The 21765-nt window shown below is 36.6% G+C and overlaps 1 protein-coding gene across 5 annotated transcripts in view; it reads left to right on the top strand.

The window, feature by feature from the left end:
* The window catches only part of LOC150108566 (cilia- and flagella-associated protein 53-like), a 119662-nt gene that overhangs the window by 6249 nt on the left and 91648 nt on the right, over positions 1–21765 (top strand). For 3 of the 5 annotated variants that reach the window (XM_090416004.1, XM_090416005.1, XM_090416003.1), the window contains 2 exons: positions 7809–7911; positions 15827–16068. In XM_090416004.1, the coding sequence (XP_090272130.1) occupies positions 7834–7911; positions 15827–16068 (320 nt within the window). In that variant the 5' untranslated portion in view covers positions 7809–7833. The remainder of the gene's footprint in view (positions 1–7808; positions 7912–15826; positions 16069–21765) is intronic. The other 2 variants (XM_090416007.1, XM_090416006.1) reach the window with 1 other exon arrangement.

The raw sequence follows: 21765 nt of genomic DNA, 5'->3' as shown, positions 1-21765 counted from the left end.
AAAATTTTAATTTAAAGGATTTGATTCAGTGTACTGTATGCAAAATGTATGCATTAAGGAGAACGGATGGAGTCTGGTTAAACAACGATAGTGGAGTGAACGTGTACAGAAAGTGTAAAGAATGTGAGGATTTAAAGAGTGTTCCAGGTCATGAGAGTGATATCGTTGTTGAAAGTGAGAATCTAGAAAATAGTGATATTTGCGAGGTAATACCAGATAGCTGTGAGAGTGGCGTTGAAAGTGAGAATGAAGGTAAACATACAGAACGAATGAATGAATTATTGGAGAATAAAAATTATGAGACTGATGCAATGAGTGAGATTGTTCGGTTACGCGGAGCGATACATAGGGCAAATCGGCAGCTGGAGCATTGTCAAAAATATTTACTGAGTGTAGCGACTGATAAACAGCAAAAGTATGATAGAAAAAATAAGAGTATGATAGTGAGTGTAAACGAAATGAAACAGTGAGTGTTGTATGGAGATTCCTTAGTAAGAGGGGTGTTAGTTGAGAGTTTAATAAAATCGTACCAACCTGGTGTGAACGTTAAGGATGTAAGTGAGTCAATTAGAATGCAAAAGCAGCGGGTGAAAGAATTGATAGTGGTAGCAGGTACAAAAGATTTGAAAGGAGACAAAATGGCTATGAGTGAGGATGTGAAGGAATTGCTTGAGGTAGCAAAAGAGAAGAGTGAGAGAGTTAGGATGATGAGTCTGTTGCTGCGGTATGACAGTGAAGAGTATAGAAGGAGGGCCATAATTGCAAATGACTTTATGTGTGAATTATGCAGAATGAGTGGTGTGGAATTTGTGGATGTGTAGAGTGAATTTGATGGGCAAAAGGATTTATATAAGATGGATGGATTACATTTGAATGAATTTGGTGTACGGAGACTTGAAAAGGTGTTGTCGAATGTAGTGGAAGTGGATGTGCAGAATCAGGGTAACTAGAGTTATTAAGGGGGGGGGAAGAGTAGATATGCAGACTTTAGGGAGACAGTTGAGTGTATGAATGTGGGTAATATGCCCAAGTGAGTATGAAAGAGTACGGATCAGAATGGGATAGTTAGTATAAGGCATCAAAATAGGGATGGGACAAATGGGACAAAATAGGACAAATGGGCTTCTGCAATTCATGTATACTAATGCCAGAAGGATTAGGCACAAGAAGGAAGAATTTTTGGCCTTGGTTGGCACTTCCAGGCCACAGGTTATTGGCATTATTGAAACATGGCTGACAGAAGATGATATAGCTAATAGGATTGAATGTGAGGGGGTATGGTGTGTTCAGAAGTGACAGGGAGAATAAAATGCAGGGAGGAGTGTTATTGATGATAGCTGATGAGCTACAGCCAAGGAGAATAGAAGTGGAACTGCAGGATAGAGACAAGAGCACATTTGAGGCTATTTGGTGTGAGATTGAAACTTGCAGAACAAAATATACAGTTGGGTGCTGCTATAGAAAAGGTGATGGAATAGATGGTGCAGATAGGGTGCATAAGCAAATAGAAGAAATGAGTGGAAGGAGGGGGGTAATTATTATGGCTGATCATAGGGTCTTGACTTGGGAGGTGGCTGAAGGTGTGGAATTTACAATTAAGACAAGGTACATGTGGAATTATCGGGCTGGTAAGTATGACAAGCTTAGGAGATTGATTGGTACAGTGCCATTGCATGTAAAACTGCAAGGGCTAGAAGCTGACAGTGCATGGGAGGCGGTTAAGAAATGTTTACATGAGACAATGGCTGACTGTATACCTAGTCCGAATAATAAATCAGGTAGGAGTTAAATGGATGAATAACACCATTAAGCTTGAGCTGCAAAAAAAGAAACAACTATGGAGGGAATTTAAGTAGAAAGGTGACCGGCAGACACATGAACAGTATAAAGCGCAGGCCAGAAGGGTAACGAGTGTGGTAAGAAAAGCAAAAAAACGGATTACGAAAGAACATTAGCCATGCAGGTAAAGAGAATCCCAAACAGTTTTTTCGATATGTTGCAAGTAAAACAAAAAATGTATATGGCAGAATTATTTTAAGGAATGCCGATGGTAGGGAGGTAACCGAATCAGTTGATATAGTTGAATTACTGAGCGAGCACTTTGCAAGAATATATTATCCAGGTGGTGACATTGCAGGAATGAATGAACCAATAGATTATACGGGAATTGTGGTGAATGAAGTGGATGTGAGTAGTCTATTACAAAACCTCAATGTCAGTAAATCTGTGGGATTGGATGGTATATCAGATCGTGTCATACGTGAATCGGCTAAAGAATTGTCAGTGCCCTTGAACATTTTGTTTAATTTGAGTCTCAGGTCTGGGTTAGTCCCGAGGGGGTGGAAAGAGGGGGGGGAAATAGTTCCACTGCATAAAGGAGGTTCCAAGACTGCTGTTGTAAATTACCGACCGATTAGCATATCAGGAATCGTTGTCAGGTTTTTGGAGAAATTAGTCAAGAGAAAAATACAGGATTGGATAGATGAAAATGGGATACTCTGTGGGGAGAACAACATGGTTTTATGAAGGGTAAATCATGCCTCAGTAATTTGCTCATGTTTTATAACACAGTAATGGCTGAACTGGATAAGGGTAATGGGTTTAACAATGATTCTACTGGACCTTGCTAAGGCGTTTGACAGGATACCACATGGAATTCTAATCAGTTAACTGCAGCATATGGGGGATGGATATAGGGTTGATGAGATGGATAGGAGGGTGGTTGATGGAAAGATATCAGAGAGTAGTTTATTCAGGAGTAGAGTCCAAAAGACGGCTTGTGACCAGTGGTGTGCTGCACAGTTCTGTTCTTGGACCACTACTTTTCAATTTGTTCATTAACAATATAGGAAAGGATCTGAGAGCAAGTGTTCACTTGTTTGCTGATGATGCAAAGTTGGGTAGAGCAATTGTGAGTGCACAGGATGTCAAAATTTTGCAAGATGATTTGGATAGTTTGGAGGACTGGGCTAAGGAAAATGGATGTCGATTTAATGTGGCAAAGTGTAAGGTTATGCATTTTGGGGTGAAAAGATTAGCAGCACTATATCATATTGGTGGAACTGTACTCCAGGAGATTGATGAGGCCACGGATTTGGGAGTGTTGGTGGATAGGGAGTTGAAGTTTAGGGGGGGGGGGCACATTGCAAAAGTGGCTAAATCAGCTCATCAAATCACTTGGGTGCTGAAAAATACTTTAACAAGCAGAGACAAACAAGTTATTGTTCCTCTGTATCGAGCCTTGATAAGACCCCATCTAGACTAATGTGCCCAGATATGGGTGCCAGGGTTTCTTCTTGATGGGGAGGAGGTGGAGAGGATCCAGAGACGAGTGACCAAGATGATAGCAGGTCTACGGAATGAACCTTATGAGAACAGGTTGAAGATTTGTGGGTTGCAAAAATTGGTTGATAGGCAGAAAAGGGGTGATATGATTGAGACATTCAAATTACTGAACGGTTTCTGTAAGATTAATTCATAAGATATTTTTGAGAATAGGACTGGTGGTGGGAGGACTATGGGCCATACATGGAACCTGGGCAAGAATGTTGTTAGCAAGGGTGTTAGAGCTAGGTTTTTTTCTTGGAGAGTGGTGAATGAGTGGAATAAGCTGCCAGAGTTTGTGGGTGCTATGACTGTGAATGAGTTCAAGGCGAGGTATGATAGATACTGTGTGATGTCGAATAGTTGTTCTTGACATGATGTTAGGGCCTCCCTCGATGAGTCTGTCGACTCCTTGGAGTTGCCTGCAATAATAATAATGTACCTGTATTCCCCCCACAATGTTAGGCAGTGCATTCCACTTGCCAACCACTCTCTTTGCAAAGACCCTGCTCCTTATGTCCTTCTCACACCCTCCTTATACAACTTCCAGGTATGTCCTCTTGTTCTACCTTCTCCCATTCTATGAAAAAATTTTTCCACCTATTAAGGTGGAAAAGAAGACACATTGGAGGAAGGAATTGGATTTTATGCAGTCATTAAGGGAAAACCACCTGAGACAGCATGTAATGGAATATACTAGGGGTTCAAGAGTACTTGACCTAGTAATTGCATCTGAGAATTTGACTGTATTGAATATGACCACGATGTCAAAATTTTGCAGGATGATTTGGATAGATTGGAGGACTGGGCTAAGGAGAATGGATGTTAATTTAATGTGGGAAAGTGTAAGGTTATGCATTTTGGGGTGAAAAGATTAGCAGCAGTATATATATACCACATTGGTGCAACTGTACTCCAGGAGATTGACGAGGCCATGGATTTGGGAGTGTTGGTGGATAGGGTGTCAAAGTTTAAGGAGCACATTGCAAAAGTGGCTAAATCAGCTTATCAAATCACTTGGTTACTGAAGAATACTCTGACGATGAGATGAGAAGGTAGAGAGAGTTTATGGCGATATAGAACAGGGCTTGAAATGTAAAGAAACAAAAGATATAATTATAATACAAGGCGATATGAATGCAAAAATCGGAAGAGGAAGATATTGTTGGAATATTTGGATTGGGAGTGAGAAATGAAAGAGGAGATATGTTGTTGGATTTCTGTAGAAAGCATGATTTAGCAATTATGAACACTTGGTTTAAGAAACATCCAAGAAGATTGTACACAGGAAAGCCCCAGGGGAGGATATAAATACTAGAAGAAATCAGATAGATTATATTTTGATAAACAAAAGATATAGAAACATTATAAAAGATGTAACAACATATCCAGGAGCAGACTGTGATACAGATCACATATTGTTGTCAACTAAGAGAAGGATTAATCTAAAAAAGGTAACTACAGGGAAACGGAACAAATCATGGAACATGGAGCGGCTGAAGATACCAAGTACGGCGAATGAATTCTAAAAGAAAGTAGAGGAGGAAATGAACGAGAGAAATATACAAGAAAATGACGATGCAAGTGAAAAATGGAGATTCTGAGGAAAGCATAATTACTGTTACAGAATTGCATTTAGTCAAAAAAGAAGAGGAAAGAGAGAAAAGAAAGAAACCATGGATGACGGAAAATATTTTGAGGAAAATAGCACAAAGAAGAAAGTTAGTTAATAGTAAAACAGAGGAGAAAAAAAAGCAGTATAAAGACTTGAGTAGGGCGATACAAAGAGAGATAAGAAGGAAAAAGGAAGAGTGGTTAGATGAAATAAGTAAAGATACAACAGCAAAGGCAGAAATAAAGGACATAAAAGGTGTTTTTAAAAACATTAAAATGATCACAGGAAGGAGAAAGATGAGGAGGAGGTGGAGAGGATCCAGAGACGAGTGACCAAGATGATAGCAGGTCTATGGAATGAACCTTATGAGAACAGGTTGAAGATTTGTGGGTTGCAAAAATTGGTTGATAGGCAGAAAAGGACTGGAGCAATCAAGAATGAAAGAGGTGAAATTCTAATAGAAAAAGAGAAGATATTACAGAGATGGGAAGAATATGTAAGTAAACTTTATGAAGACATGGAAAGAGGAGAAAATCAAAAGAAAAAACATAGTGGGCAGAGACTGTGCATCATGAGGGAGGAATTGAATCTAGCAATTCAAAAGATGAAAGAAGGAAAATCGCCTGGAATAGATGGTATACAGATAGAACTTTTAAGGAATATAGGTGAAAAGGTATGGAAGTGTTATGGCAAATTATTAACGGAATTTATGAAGGACAAGAATTACCAGAGGAGTTTAGAAGATCAATTTTTATCCCCATTCCAAAAAAGACGGGAGTTTTAGACTGTAACAATTTTAGAATGATAAGTCTTATAACTCACACAGCAAAAATTCTGGTGCAAATAATTTTAGAGAGTATTAGGAATAAAATAGAAAAAGAAATGAATGAGGAACAGTTTGGATTCAGAACCAACAGAGGAACTAGAGAGGCTATAACTTGTCTAAGAATTATTGGGGAGAAAACACTAAACCATGGTGGAAAGTTGTTTTTGTGATTTCTAGATTTTGAAAAGGCATTTGATACAGTGAAACATGAAGGGCTTTTTGACATTCTAGACAATACTGATATTAACTCTTATGACTTTGAAATTTTAAAGAGATTATATTGGTCACAAATAGCATCAGTATGTGTAAATGGAGAAACAGGAGAATTCCTGGTGGAGAGAGGAGTCAGACTAGGATGCAAGTTATCACCATTATTGTTTAACTTTTATAGTGAACAAATGTTTAGAGAGGCACTGGAGGATGTAGAAGAAGGAATAAAAATAAACATAAGAATCATTAATAACTTAAGATATGCGGATGATGTAGTGGTGATGGCAGAAAGTGAAAATGGGTTGCAACAAATTATTCAAAGAATTGAAAACTCTTGTAAAGAGTATGGACTAAGAATTAACACAAAAATGACCAAGATAATGATAATGGGTAGAAAAATAGGAGATAATGTAAAAATAAGATGTGGAGGAAAGATTTTAGAAGAAGTGGAAAGATTTCAATATTTAGGTAGCTGGATCTCAGAGAAAGGAACTTCAGAGTTGGGCATTAGAAATAGAATAAGCAAAGCTAAATCGGCATTTATGGAAATGAAGAGAATTTTAATAAACAAGAACACTAAATTAGGTGTTAGAATTGGAATAGTTAAAGCAACAGTTTGGAGTATTGCAAGTTATGGAAGTGAGTCATGGACACTCAGAAAGAGAGATATGGAAAGAATTAATGCATTGGAAATGTGATGTTATAGAAAGATGGAAAAGATTAGCTATACAGAAAGAATATCAAATCAAGAAGTTTTAAGACGAGTTGGGATGGAAAGAACACTCCTAAAGAATCTTCTTTAGGACACATGACAAGAACTATATTACAAGGGAAAGTTGAGAGGAAGAGAAGATGTGGAAGACCAACTAGAGAGTGGTTTAATGACATCGTGGAATGGACTGGTTTAAGAATGATGGAAGCGACAGACGGAGAGAAATGGAGAAGAGCTGCTCATCTGCTGCAACCCTCTTGCTAGAGGATGCTACCGGACGACGATGACTTTGACGAGCAGAGAGAAGCAAGTTATTGTTCCTATGTATTGAGCCTTGATAAGACCCCATCTTGACTGCTGTGCCGAGATCCGGGTGCCAGGGTTTCTTCTTGATGGGGAGGAGGTGGAGAGGATCCAGAGGCGAGTGACTAAGATGATAGCAGGTCTATGGAATGAACCTTATGAGAACAGGTTGAAGATTTGTGGGTTGCAAAAATTGGTTGATAGGCAGAAAAGGGGTGATATGATTGAGACATTCAAATTACTGCAGGGTTTCTATAAGATTAATTCAGAGGATATTTTTCAGAATAGATCTGGTGTTGGGAGGACTAGGGGTCATCCATGAATATTGGGCAAGAGTGTGGTTGGTAAGGGTGTTAGAACTAGGGTTTTTACTTGGAGAGTGGTGAATGAGTGGAATAAGGTGCCAGAGTCTGTTGTGGGTGCCATGACTGTGAATGAGTTCAAGGCAAAGTATGATAGATACTGTGTGGATGTTGAATAGTTGTTCTTGACATGATGTTTAGGGCCTCCCTCGATGAGTCTGTCGACTCCTTGGAGTTGACCATCATAATAATAATAATATTCACAAGGCTTTGTAAACCGCATTCCCTCAATTACCTTAGTTAGTCTTCTCTGGATCCTCTCCAATATATCCTCATAACCATGAAAACCAGGAGATCATATCTATGCACAATAATCCATATAAGACATACTAGAATCAGAATATCTTTATTTCTATAAGTTTGAATGTTTAAAGTCAGTTTTCAAGATTCTAAAGCTTTAACAGTTAATTCTATATAGTAATTAAATTTTATTATGATTTCATATTTCTCTTTCAGAGAGATTTAGAATAACTACTCAATCATGGCATTTATGGCAATGAATCAGACAAATCCATTTATAATTGATGTGACAGGTTACACACCATATGCTATTGCACGGGTAAGTGCATTTCTGTTAATATAACGTTTTCATCCTAATTATATTGTTAGCATTGTTTCCTGGAGAATACATTTTCTATATATTATAGTCCTATTTACAAAAGGTTATAAACCTTTAATATGCTCTGTGGCATTGTTGGCTAAATGGGTGTTATCTCTATTCTCCATCTTACAGGATGTGGGTTTATATCCTACTTATATCCTACTTAGCATGCATATTTGTGAGTGTTGTTTAGAGATAGATGAATTTCATTGTTGTTCAACATAAGATCACTAACCTGAGAGAACTTTCATATTATCCCCAAAATACAATACGTTTTTCAGAAAAATAAGGGAACAACATCTCTCTTGGAAGACCTTACAGACATAATTAATACCACCTCAGACAAAAACAAAATTGCCATGGTGGTCTTTATTGATCTAACTAAAGCATTTGATAGACTCACACATCAAACCTTGTTAGAAAAGCTGAGGCATGTTGGAATAGATAGGCCTCTGCACAGGTGTAAACTACAAACTACCTTCAAAATAGAAAGCATATCACACGTATCGGGTCAAACCGAAGTAGAGAGCTGCCAGTAACCTGCGGAGTGCCACAGGGAGCTGTACTCTATCCCAACTCTATTCAACATTTGCACACATGATATTAATCTGCTACCTCTCAAAGGTAAGATCTTTCAATATGCAGACGATACAGCTATAATATCCACCCATAATAATTCAAGCATAGCCCAAACAAATATGCAGTATGACATAAATCTGCTCATAGACTGGCTCACCAAAAACTCCATACACCTAAACTCAGATAAGACAAAATTAATGATATTCAGAAATCCACTGACTCGACCAGTTGATAACAAATATATAACTATCCAACATTCACTCTCCAACATAAAAAACACACAGAACAGTAAAACCACTACAATCACTCAGGGTGAAACAATACGATACCTTGGAATTTACTTTTGATGCAGATATGAACTGGAATAGCCACATAAACCATCTACACAACAAACTCCGAACAATAACTGGCAAATTCTACAGGTTAAAAGACATAGTTCCTACACACTAAAAACACTAATATACAAAGCACTATGCCAAAATATACTAAGATACACTATAACAACATATGCTTTCTGTACATCCTACAAACTAAACAGATTAATGTCGTTACAGTACAAAATGATAAAACTGATATTTTGGGAACAAAAAGACAATAACGACTTTATATACACTACAATGTCAGAACACAAAATACTGGCAGCAAAACACTTATGTCACTATGCAGCTTTGCTAAAACATTATTTCGATGCCAACTACAGGACAGTCAGAAATACTTACATACCATATAACAAGACCTCAGACAACTATATCACATAAAAATACAATAATCAATAATCACTTCGGAAAAGCCACACGAAACACGAAGCCATACAGAAACCTTACAAACTACGATATTCCGAAAAGAGCTCTAAGGACATACTATGAACAAGAAAAATGCACCAAAATACCATACAAACTTAATGAAACACAATTTATTCGTTCAAGCTTCCAGTTCAGTGATGCATCAAGACATTCCAATTTATCATATGTGTTTGTGTATGTGCGCGTGGTGTGTGCAAATTTCTCAATCAACGGATACAGTGGAAATCAAACCTATTAAACATAGGTTTGATTTTGTAACTTCCCAACACAGCAAACAAACCAATAAATAATAACTAACTAGTGTCATCCTCAGATAAGCTTACAAATAAGCTTCGAGGATGAAAGCTGAGAAATTACATCTCATCCAAGATTAAAAAAAAAAAAAATTATTATTATTAATATCCCAAGATCTCCATGGAGTCAGACTCATCATGGGAGGTCTCTTTGTCATACACACAGCTCATCATACTGTGCCTTAAATACATTCAAATTCTCTGCAGTCAGGCAATGCATTCCAATCATTCACAACTCTCCATGCAAAAAAACCTGTTTCTTAGTCTCTTGCTCACATCCTCCATGATACAGCTTCCAGGGATGACTTCTTGTTCTTCCCCCCCCCTTCCCATCTCCCACCATTTTATGAAAAACCTCATCAACATTAATCCTATAACAACACCTTACAACTTGTACATCACTATCATATCATTCCTCTTCTTGCTATCCACTAGACTCTGCAAATTGCATCTTCTCAACCTTTCATCATACTCAACATTCCAGAGACCACAAGCTACCTTAGTCAATCACCTCTGGACACTTACCAATATCTCTTCATCCTTTTGAACAGCAAGTGACGAAATCTGTGCACAGTAGTCCATATGTGTTCTAATCAAGGCCTTATACAATGGAACTCGGAATTTCCTTACTTCTACAAGCCAGTGTCTTCTGCACTGGCGGAAGACATTGCCAGAATTCTTTGTGTTGTCCTTACAAATTTGGCAATGTATCTTCTAAATTTTAGATCCTTATCCACCACCATCTATTCAAGTCTTCTTGTAAGGCCACAACATTTGCTCTACTCCTCATAGTTCTTCCCAACTTTCCATCTGTAAACAACCCAATATCCCATTCAAATCTTCTCCCATTATCCTTAACATACAGGTTAAACAGTAGTGGCCCTAAATCAGCCCTCTAAGGCACAGCACTAGTGACTTTCCTTTTCCAGGATATTGTTCCCCTATACACAACTTGCTGATATCTGTTGGATAGCCAGTCTCCAATCCAATTCACTAGTCTAATATCCAACTCCATCTGCTCTAGTTTGACTATCAACTTATCATGTGGAAATCTATCAAAAGCCTTTGCAAAATCTAAGCATACCACTGGGTATCTGTCTCACTCACCCAATGCATCTGTTACCTTATTGTAATAAGTATTGTAATAAATTACCATCAAAGATAATACCTCTGTTGTCATCCCATTTGTGGATCCTGGTTCTCAATAGCCTCTCTCTCTCTCTCTCTAACACTTTAACCACAATACCTGACATACAAATTGGCCTATAGTTTCATGCTTGCATTCTATCACCTCCTTTATGAATCAGTACAATCTTCTCTTCACTCCACTCCTTTGGGACTTGACCCACTGTATGACTCATATTAAACAATTATGCCAAGGCAGAGGCAGATGTCATCTCCCTGGTACGTTCCTTCAAATGACATGGTGATATATCATCAAGTCTCACAGCCTTATTAGTATAAGTTTGCTCACTCAGTCAGTCTCTCCCCTTCCTCATCCACTGCTCTCAGTTTCCATGATATCATATTCACAAGGATTAAAGCCCTTTATAAACTACTCATTAAATATCACAACTGTATCCTTTGCAGTATTTGGATCCGTGTGTAGAGGCTTAAGTGCTGTGAGGATATCATGTTGGAGGCTTAATGGATTGTATACAGCACTCAGAAAGGATTAAAAACAGATTTAATTCTTCCTATATTTCGTCTCAGTCAATGAGACATCTTCAGAGATTACAAAAAACTAATGTAACATAAAAACAAATAACAAACAATACTAAGCCCAACCACGTGGGTGACACTTAAAGTCCTATCTAGGTGGAGCGCCTTCTAAGGGCGGTTGTAGGTGGCCTGGAATGTAAAGTGGGACCTCTGGTGATAAACGTTTCCCAAATCTTAGGAAGCTTAATGCAACCATATTTGTTAAGATTTGGTTGATTCCTGAGAGCTGCTGCTGATTCTAAGAATAGTCTTTCTCTTTTGAATTTGCTGTGGTGGAGCATGGTGGTTTTTCCCCATGAGATCCTGTGGGTTGTATCCAAGACATCCTACCATAATCATTTTTCCTTCTGACATCTTAGATCTCTTTTCCTTTGCCATCTATTCTGGTTATTTTTCTTGGAAGAACAGAATCTATAAGCAGATAGAAGGAGCCGCCATGGGTTCCCCCCTCTCGCCCCCTCTTGCCAATTTTTATATGGAAGATTTTGAAAAACAAGCGATAGACTCAGCCCCTCTCAAACCTTCAATCTGGCTAAGATATGTGTAGATGATGTGTTCTCTATTTTGGCCTCATGGCCCAGACACATTAGACGCCTTCCTCAGTCACCTCAACAGCCTACATCCAAGAATTCAGTTTACGATTGAAAAGGAAAAAACAATTGCTTACCCTTCCTAAACACCTTAGTTACGCACCTCCCCAATGGTACACTTTCCTTCACGGTATATAGAAAACCCATGCACACAGGCAGATACATCTACAAACGTTCCCACCACCCTGCTCAACAATATGGCATTATTAAAACTCTTACCAAGAGAACCCACAATCTTTGTTCCAGTGGAACCGCCCTTACAACTTAGCTTGACCACATTCACAATACTTTCCTCTCCAGTGGCTACAGCGATCACAGCATTAAAAAAATAATCAGTTCCTCCCCCATTCTCCGGGCTTTTCTTCAAAAAGAGTTTAGAAATGCCATCACCATACCCTACATCCGTGGCACATCTGAAAAAATAGCCAAGATTTTAAAAAAGTACAACCTACACACAGCATTTAAGCCCCACCACAAACTTGCTACCCTCATCCGCTCTACAAAAGATCAGCTCCCTCCTCTCTCAGTGCCTAGAGTCTATAAAGTACCCTGTTCCTGTAAACTGGCATACTTTGGACAGACAGGCAGATCAGCTACTATCCGCCTGGAGGAACATAAATCATACATCTGCAAGCACGACTATAGTCAGTCAGGCCTGGCTGACCATGTCTTGGATACAACCCAGAGGATCTCATGGGGAAAAACCACCATGCTCTACCGCAGCAAATTCAAAAGAGAAAGACTATTCTTAGAATCAGCAGCAGCTCTCAGGAATCAACCAAATCTTAACAAATATTGTTGCATTAAGCTTTCTAAGATTTGGGAAACGCTTATCACCAGAGGTCCCACTACATTCCAGGCCACCTACAACCGCCCTTAGAGGGCGCTCCACCTAGATAGGACTTTAGTGTCACCCACATGGTTGGGCTTAGTATTGTTTGTTATTTGTTTTTATGTTACATTAGTTTTTTGTAATCCCTGAAGATGTCTCATTGACTGAGACGAAATATAGGAAGAATTAAATTCTGTTTTTAATCCTTTCTGAGTGCTGTATACAATCCTTAGGCCTCCAACATGATGCAGTATTTGGCCTTATACCATTTTTGTCAATCACTGTCATCCTACCATAATCATTATTTTTTTTTTTTTTTGCTGGCTACATATCTAAAGAACTTCATAGGGATTATTATTATTATTATTACATGACACCTCCAGGTAGTCCAAAGACTTATCGAGGGAGAGCACCCATTCTACAACTCTCTGTCTCCACCACTCAGTCCGCCAACTACAACAAACCCCAACTACACCAGCCATCTACCTCCCGCCACCAGTATTTTCACAGACAATCGCAAACATCCATATCCCCGCCCCCAGCCTTTTGGCTGGAGAGGGGATACACTATCCACTCGGCCAACCAGGCTGGCAGGGAGTTTTATTATTATTATTTTGGCTTCATTAACTAACTGCTGCTGATATGATACTCTTGTTGACCAAGTCATCCTCTTTGCCTGTTCTTTGTCAAAAGAACAGACAAAGTTCTTTTGTCTGTTCTTCATGGAACTGATTCCTCTTTTGCCTGTTCCTCATGGAATTAATTACCGTTCATCTTATATTGTCTCTAATGCCTTCTTTCTCTGTATTGCATGTTTAATGTGTTCATTCGTCCATGTCACACCTACCTTATTTAACCTTCTGACCCTCGGAATACATTTCATATTGCTTCTACTAGATAGTTCTTGAATAGTACCTAAGCAGAATTGATCTCCTTTTCACCCAATTCCTTATTCCAAGCTACAGCTGCTTGCTGTCCCTGAGCTTCTCACCAGCCTTGTACTTCCACATATTTCCTTTCCTCACATGGCTGGCAACCATCTGGATAATCACTTTAGAATCACTTTAGACTCTCACCAACTGGAGGGAGATTTCACACCTCATTTATAAAGACACCTCTGATGAGATGATCAAATCCAAGATCTTCAATTCTCACGTGTCCTCTGTTACATACTCTCTGAGATAGTTATCCCTCAAAAACTCAAGAAATTCATTTTCTTTTCTTCCAGTTGCTATCTCATCATCAATTTATATTGCCATAATTAAAACCACCCATAATGATCCCCTTTTCCTATTTCCTATATTGCCTCTCATGATGAGTCTCTGACTACATGGAGGTCAAATGTTAATAATCATAATTATTAATAATAATAATAATTTGCCTGTACATTTCATGGTCACTACCCTTCACATTTATTGTAACATCTGACTAATTATTTTATTCTGTTCACGTAAATTCTGTTCACGCCATACTGCCTCAAAATCTCAAGACAACCATTGTATTTTAGTATGTAGCAGAAGTTCTTTATGCATACTTCTCATTATTTTTATTATTATAAAAATAGTTTTGCCCTCCTGAAAGGGTCTTGGGGGGGGGGGGGGGCTCCAGGGGTTCATAGACCACACTTTGAGAACCACTAGTCTAGTACATAAGCCAAGTTCAATTGTTGCAACAAGTTTTTTTTTTTGCTTGGTAAGAAAGTAAATTATTTTTGACAAGACCATTTAGTTGTGTTGTTACATTCATGAATGATATACAAGGATGTTGTTACAAAATGCACCTTCTTTATGATTGTCTCTAACAGTTTCCTTACTTCTTATATATATATACATATATATACATGTGTGAAAAGTTTTTTACCTTGGGGATAATATATATTAAGGATACCAAGTAATTTTATAAACTTGGTTTTTTTTACTCCTTCTCCCAAGTAAGCAAAACTTAAGTTTGCGCCTGAACCTAGTTCAAGTCTGAAGGTAGTGCAACACCAGGGCAACTCGTTGTAAAGGTGGGTAAAGCTCTGATCACTATTCTTAGTATTAAATGGAGTAAAACCAGGTTTAAAATAGCTTGGTATCTTTAACATTTATTATACCCAAGGTAAAATACTTTCTACATTTATATCTCCTCCTGAGATTTTTATTTAATAAGGTTAAAACACCTTATGGTAACTTGTTCTGGTAAAATACTTATAAGCTCTGTATTACTAAAATCTTGGTATTTCTAGCCTGGCTCCCACTGATGAGACCTCAATAAAGGTCGAAACCGGTCTGGGTAGTGGCCCACCCCCTTGCCTTTAATACAAAACATCATACATCTCCTCCAGGAGATGTGCTTTGCATTAAGGGTAAATATTAAGATTAATGATCAGAGCTTATTCCTTTTACCATGAGTTGCCTTGGTCTTGCACTACGTGCGTGGTCAGCTAGACTTGCAACACTTGCAGGCGCAAACTTGACTTGTTTATCTGTTTGTTTACTTGGGAAATGGAGTAAAACCAGGTTTAAAATAGCTTGGTATCTTTAACACACACACACACACACACACACACACACACACACACACACACACACACACACACACACACACACACATATATTATTCAGCTTTGAAGAGTCATGAGAGTTGTATACTGACTATTATATTATAGAATTCACATTGTCAGTTAGATTGAGTTCATTGGAATTATGGCAGGAACAGCTAGCTTCAGATCCATTGTTAATTGCTTGTTATCTAACTTGTTTTTCAGGATCTTGCCATTTCTTTATGAGACTGGCTAATTTTATCTAGCTTATTTTTCAGGATCTTACCATTTCTTTATGAGACTGGCTAATTTACCTTCAATTGAAAAGCTGTTTAAAGGTTCTTTATATCCTAGATGGGATGCAAATCTCCAGACTTTTCTAACCAAAGGCTATCATTAGTACTGACTGAATGAACATTTTTCAATGAATATTGAATTATTAATAATGTATTTCTCATTTAATTCATTGACATGTATTTTATGATGGTTTTTCTAATTACATGAAAGAACTTTTTTATGTGACATTTTAGTTGCAAAGAGGGGCAAAATTTGAGAAAGTAGCTCAGCAGAGGCAATTTTATATTCAAGAATATTGGAGAAGAAGACATCTGTTAGAAGATTGTGAAAATTATGTTAACCGCCATAACACAGATTTATTTCGTAGTAAATGGGAAGTGGCAACAGATAAAAAAGGCCTGTATGGTCGTGTTAAGTTAGAAATGGATAAAGTAATTCAAGAAAGAAAAGAATATTTGGAACACCGAAGAAACAGGTAATGTAAAAATAATAATAAGAAGAAGAATAACAATAATAATAAATAATAATCATCTCTAGTGAGATAATGTATAGTGATGAATGAAATTCGAAACATTCCATAGAAGTGAAATGTAATTTTTTATCTCGGAGATTTTTCTCATATATAGTACTATTTAAATTATTATTATTATTATTATTGTTCAGAATCTTCATTGAGTCACAAGGCTCATCACAGCCCTTCTAAGCTTGTTGACTGTCTGCACTCTTACTATTCCTCCTCTGCATTCCATGGTCCAGCCATTCAGCCATTCTCCAAAGCTTCTTCTAATCCTCATACTCACTTCTTCTTTATGTGACTTCCAAAAGCCCCCCCCCCCTTGTCCATTATATTTCCACTCATTCCCACATATACAAAAAACCCAACTTTTTACATATGGGAGGAATGAGTGGAAGGTTAATACCTCTCAACAGTTTAAAAGTCAAAATCGTATTATCCCTTTCATTTTCTATCAATAAACTCTGCAGTTTGCTATCCTCAGTCTGCCTATATAATTAATGTTCCACAGTTCTGATTATTTTTATTATCCACCTTTGTACCATCTCCAAGGTAGCTTTATCCCTGTCATCCCTGTAGCATCCTGATCAGATCTGAGCACAATAATCCAGTTATGGTCTGATCAGAGCTATGTATATCTCTGCTAGTTAGCATCCTTCTCAGTATTGCAGCAATCAGTTGGGTTGCCTTCACCATCTTTGCAATGTTCCCTGTACTTGAAATATTTATTAACCATCATTCCATGATTGCTTGCCTTTTCACTTCCTATTAACATAGTTCCACCAAATTTTAAGCCTTACATTTAGTTGCATTAAACTGATATCTCATTCATTCACTCACCTATCCAGCTTATTCAAATCCATCTGAAGAGCCAGGACATTGGCATTATTTTTAATAACTTTTCCAAGCTTCACATCATTTGCAAACAATTGAATATCTCCTTGCAATCCAATGACAATATAATTAACATAATGGTTGAACAATAAAGGTTCCAGTGCTAAGTCTATAGAACCCAGTTTGCTATTTCCTGCTTCCTTAATACTGCTCCCCCCACAATACACAACTCTTTGATGTTTAACAACAGTGAAATCCCAATCCTCTACACCAGTGTTTCTCAAACTTTTTTGTCTGGCGGCACACTAAAATCAATAAATAAATTTCATGGCACCCCTAGTATTATTTGCTTTTTATAGAGAGTAAAGTGCCGATTAATTGATTCTGAAAGACTCGCATATATAACCCATAAAGAAATTGATATTACAGATACTAAAGATACGAAGGAAAGCATATTTAAAAGAAAACAGATTTTATTTAAACTAAATTGGTTTATTTTCAAACAACCCAAAAACATACAAAACAAAAGCTATTATAAAGGTTCAGATAATAAAATATGAACTTAATGTGAAATATGTGCCTGGTGTTGTTTGCATATTTCTTTGATATTAGGCCTTGTTTTTGGAGAGACATATTCTCATCTCATTTTCAAGGGCCTTTAGTCTTTCTCTCTTCTTTGTTTTAATCTTTACGAGTGCAGAAAAACCCAGTTCACACAAATAAGATGTAGAAAATTGCAATAATATGTTAAGTGCTTTGAATCCTATATTGGTGTACTTCTTCATAGTTGTTATCCAAAATGAATTCAGACACATTTCTGAATGCTTCAATCTCAATGTACGATCGTTACTTATATCAGTTAATTCTTCGGCTTCTATAAGACTTAACTCACTCATTGCTGATGTTGACTCTACAAATGGATTTCAAATCCAATCATATAAATTGACTGAAATGTCTGGAAAATAATGGTAAATTTTTTCTTCTAACGATGTTAAATGACTGTAAATAAGCTTTTGCAGATCAGTGTTCTTACATTTTCTGGAGGCAACTTTAAGGAACATTTCTACATTGTTGGTGCTTAATTTTATCTTCTACATTTTTATTTTATCTTTAAAGATAAAATAAAAATGTGCTCTTTATCTTTAAAGATAAAATAAAAATAAGATAAAAATAAAAAAAAGCTTTAATTTTATCTGTAGATGTCAAAATATTCTAATTTCTTCCTTGCATGTTGGAGTTCAGCTTATGTTCAGATGATTGAATATGTCTGTTAAATAGGCTAATTTGGAACACCAAAAATCATCTTGTAATAATTTATAGAATTCTGGTTTGTCTTCATTTTGGAAAAACATTAATATTTCTTCTTTAAGTTCAAAAAAATGATCCAATATGCGACATTTTGAAAGCCATCTTACTTTGGTATGAAGAAGAAGATTCTTGTAATGAGATTGCATCTCTTCACATAGTCCTGCAAATATTCTAGATTTTAATGGTCTAGCCTTGATATAATTAACCATCTGAATGATTTCTTCTAATACACTTTTTAATTCCAAGCCTATTGTCTTTACCACCAATGATTCACAATGAATGAAGCAATGAGTCGTTATAATGTTCTCATTTTCTTTTCTAGCAAAGGAAACAAACCCTTTTGTAATTCCAACCATAGAAGGTGCACCATCTGTACATATACCCACACAAGTTTTCCAAGATAGACCATTTGTATTAAAATATGTGTTCATTATATCAAAAACATCTTTTCCCATCGTAGTTTTTTTGAATTCCTTGCAGCATAGAAATCCTTCGATAATTTTATCATCTTCAATGAATCGAGTAAAAACAAGTAAGTATGCTTTACCACCGATATCACTTGACTCATCTAACTGCAAACTGAAAAATTTTGATTTGATTATTTTGGTTATAACTGACTTTTCAATATCGACTGACAGATCATTAATATGTCTACTCATAGTATCATTTGATAATTTAATCGTCTTTATTTCTTCTTCTTCTGCCTCAGTACCAAAAATTGTTCTCACAATTGATGAACAGGCCGGACAAATCAAGGTTTCGCCGATAGTATGAGGCTTCATTTCCTTCGCAATTATTTCAGCGACTAAATAACTCGCTTCTTGAACTCGGTCGGAAATTGTAAACTTTCTTACAAAACTTTTACTTTGTTTTTCTTCTAATCTTATTAACTCTTTGAAATATTCAGGATTTTTATTCGACAAGTTGTCATGTTTTGTGGAGAAATGTTGCAATAATTTGCTAGGAACCATAGCCTCATTTGATAGAACCAAACCACAAAAATACACTTAGGTCTGGGAATTAATTTATCACCACGCCACGTAAATCCCATTTTTAGATAGCTCTCTTGATATAAACGAGTTTTTACATTCTTTTTCATTGTTCCCTTTTTACATGAACTTATTCTTTCTGTTTCTGTTGTTTCATTAGTGCTTTTTTGTTGCTGAACGTTAAAAATAGTCAAATCTTCATTAATGCAAGTATCAGTTTTTGATAATTTATTAGTGCAAATTGGTTCGTTAGCTTTGCTACAAGTAGACATTTCTTGATTGTCAGAATCTTCACTTCTTCTTTTTTTAAGGAAAAAATTATTCATAATTTTGAAGGGCATATGTAACTTTAATATTTTATTTTAAAATTTATTTCAAGTAAATAATTTTTTTTCCGGGTGGAAAAAGGAAAAACATTTGTTTACGATGTTTCTCGTTATAGTTGGAATATATAACAATAAGAAAAACCTCTACTCACTGAATTTAACGACTTTAATATCGTACTTCATTTATTCTCACTGATGACAAAAGACTCATGATTTTTGTTTAGGGGAAATGATCATGTATAATACTTGTCACACTGAACAGAGAAATACTAAAACAGACAGCAGGACAACTAACCATTCATTAGTTCATTTTCCCCAGTATTTATGTGCCATCACATATCTAGTTACTACGACACATGGTGATCTAATGAAATCCCAGGATATAATATAAGAGTGATACAAAAAATGATAATTTTTATGTACGCTTCTCCATTAAAATCAAAATATATAATTTTTTTGTTTTTGATTTAGTTATTTGTGGCAATTGAATATTTTGCTTTTTTCAAATAAACGATTAATAATTTCGCAGCACCCTTGTGGCATACTTGCGGCACCCAGTTTGAGAACCACTGCTCTACACTCACCTGATATCTAAACTCATATATTGTGACATATATTATCAGCTTATTATATTTGCATCCTATAAAGTGCTGTTGCAAAATCAATAAAAATGGCTATATGTGCCTCTCCCTCATCAGCCACACTTTTGTTACTTTATTCTAAAAGCAAATAGAGGAGAAACAGAGCACCATTTAACAGACATGCTAGCTTCCATAAATGATATATCCTGTTCTTCCCATTTCTGCATATGAGCTCTTACTAATTTTTCCAAATCTTGACAACCAAGGAAGAAATGCCTACCGGTCTACAGTTTGATACCTTCATTTTAACACCACCCTTATGCAATGGTGCTATGTTAAATCCCCCCCCCCTCCACTCCTTAGGGACTTCTCCATCTGTAGAACGTTCATTAAACAGCCACATCAGTGACACCATCAGTTCCTTGCCATATTCTCTCAAAACTCATCTGATCCCAACTCTAGTTTCTCTGCTTTATCTAACACTTTCACCTGCCCAGAGAACAAATAATCTTTCCAAATTCCTGCATCCTATGTTCAGATGCAACCTGTTTCTACAGCTGTCTTCTCTCAACAAAAACACTCGAAGCATCCACATGTTCCAGACCTTTCTTATGACAAATTCTAGCATGCTATTCGTTATTGCTACACTTCCCCTCAACTCCACATTATTATACTTTGGCAATACATCCACAGTTTTCAATCTTACACTTTCTGCTGCACAGTTTCTAACATTGATCTCAAAAGTTCCACTACCTGATTCATATGCCTTTCGGATCATTCATACCAACTATCAGTCATCTCATCCCATTTTTTATTGTTATCGAGGAACAACGTGTTCTGTTGTTCCTCCGAGGAAGCACTTAATCTTTAATCTTTAAAGGTACCTGTAGCATAACTATAAACAACAAATTACACAATAAGCACAGTAATTAACTTTAATGAAAGTATAGATATTTCATACTAAAAATAACAGTAGGAAGATAAACCTTTTACAGGACACCTCCACATATCAAGAAATTAGTTATCACCCTACAAAAACACAGATTAAACAGTTAAATGAGCTCCTTGAAGTTATTAGCTGGGATCAAAATACTTTGTATAAGTTATGCACCAATTTTGGAAGGACTCCTCGTTTATATGGTCTTTCAAAAATTTCTAAACAAGGTTGTCCAATAAGATCCATTGTGAATTGTATTGACTCTTCCACCTATAAAATTGCTAAATTTCTTTCATGTTTATTAACTGCCTATATTGGACAAATCTAGATGTTTATCAAGAATTCCACACATTTTCTCAAAAAATAAAAATAAAAAATCAAGAATATTCAAATACAAGAGTGGAATATGTTAGTCATCTTTGACATTTTTTCTCTTTTTACCAACATTCTGTTATCTGACACTATTAGTTTACCATATGATGATTTCCCTCTTGATGTTATGAAGATTTTTGAATTTGTTATGTAATCAGGTTATTTCAGCTGGAAAAACAAGATGTACAGATGGGTTGAAGGCGCTGCCATAGGTAGCCCTCTGTCTCAAACTTTGGCGAACTATGTTTTGAACCATCTGGAAGATACAGTTACACCCTGTGCTATGTAACACGCGACTTACATGAATTCGT

Source organism: Typopeltis vanoorti, chromosome 3, assembly GCF_054136105.1.
Source record: "Typopeltis vanoorti isolate ZY-2024b chromosome 3, IOZ_Tvanoo_1.0, whole genome shotgun sequence".
Lineage (NCBI taxonomy): Eukaryota > Metazoa > Arthropoda > Arachnida > Uropygi > Thelyphonidae > Typopeltis > Typopeltis vanoorti.
The sequence above is the reverse complement of the archived record's forward strand: the minus strand, read 5'-3'. Positions and strand labels throughout refer to the sequence as shown.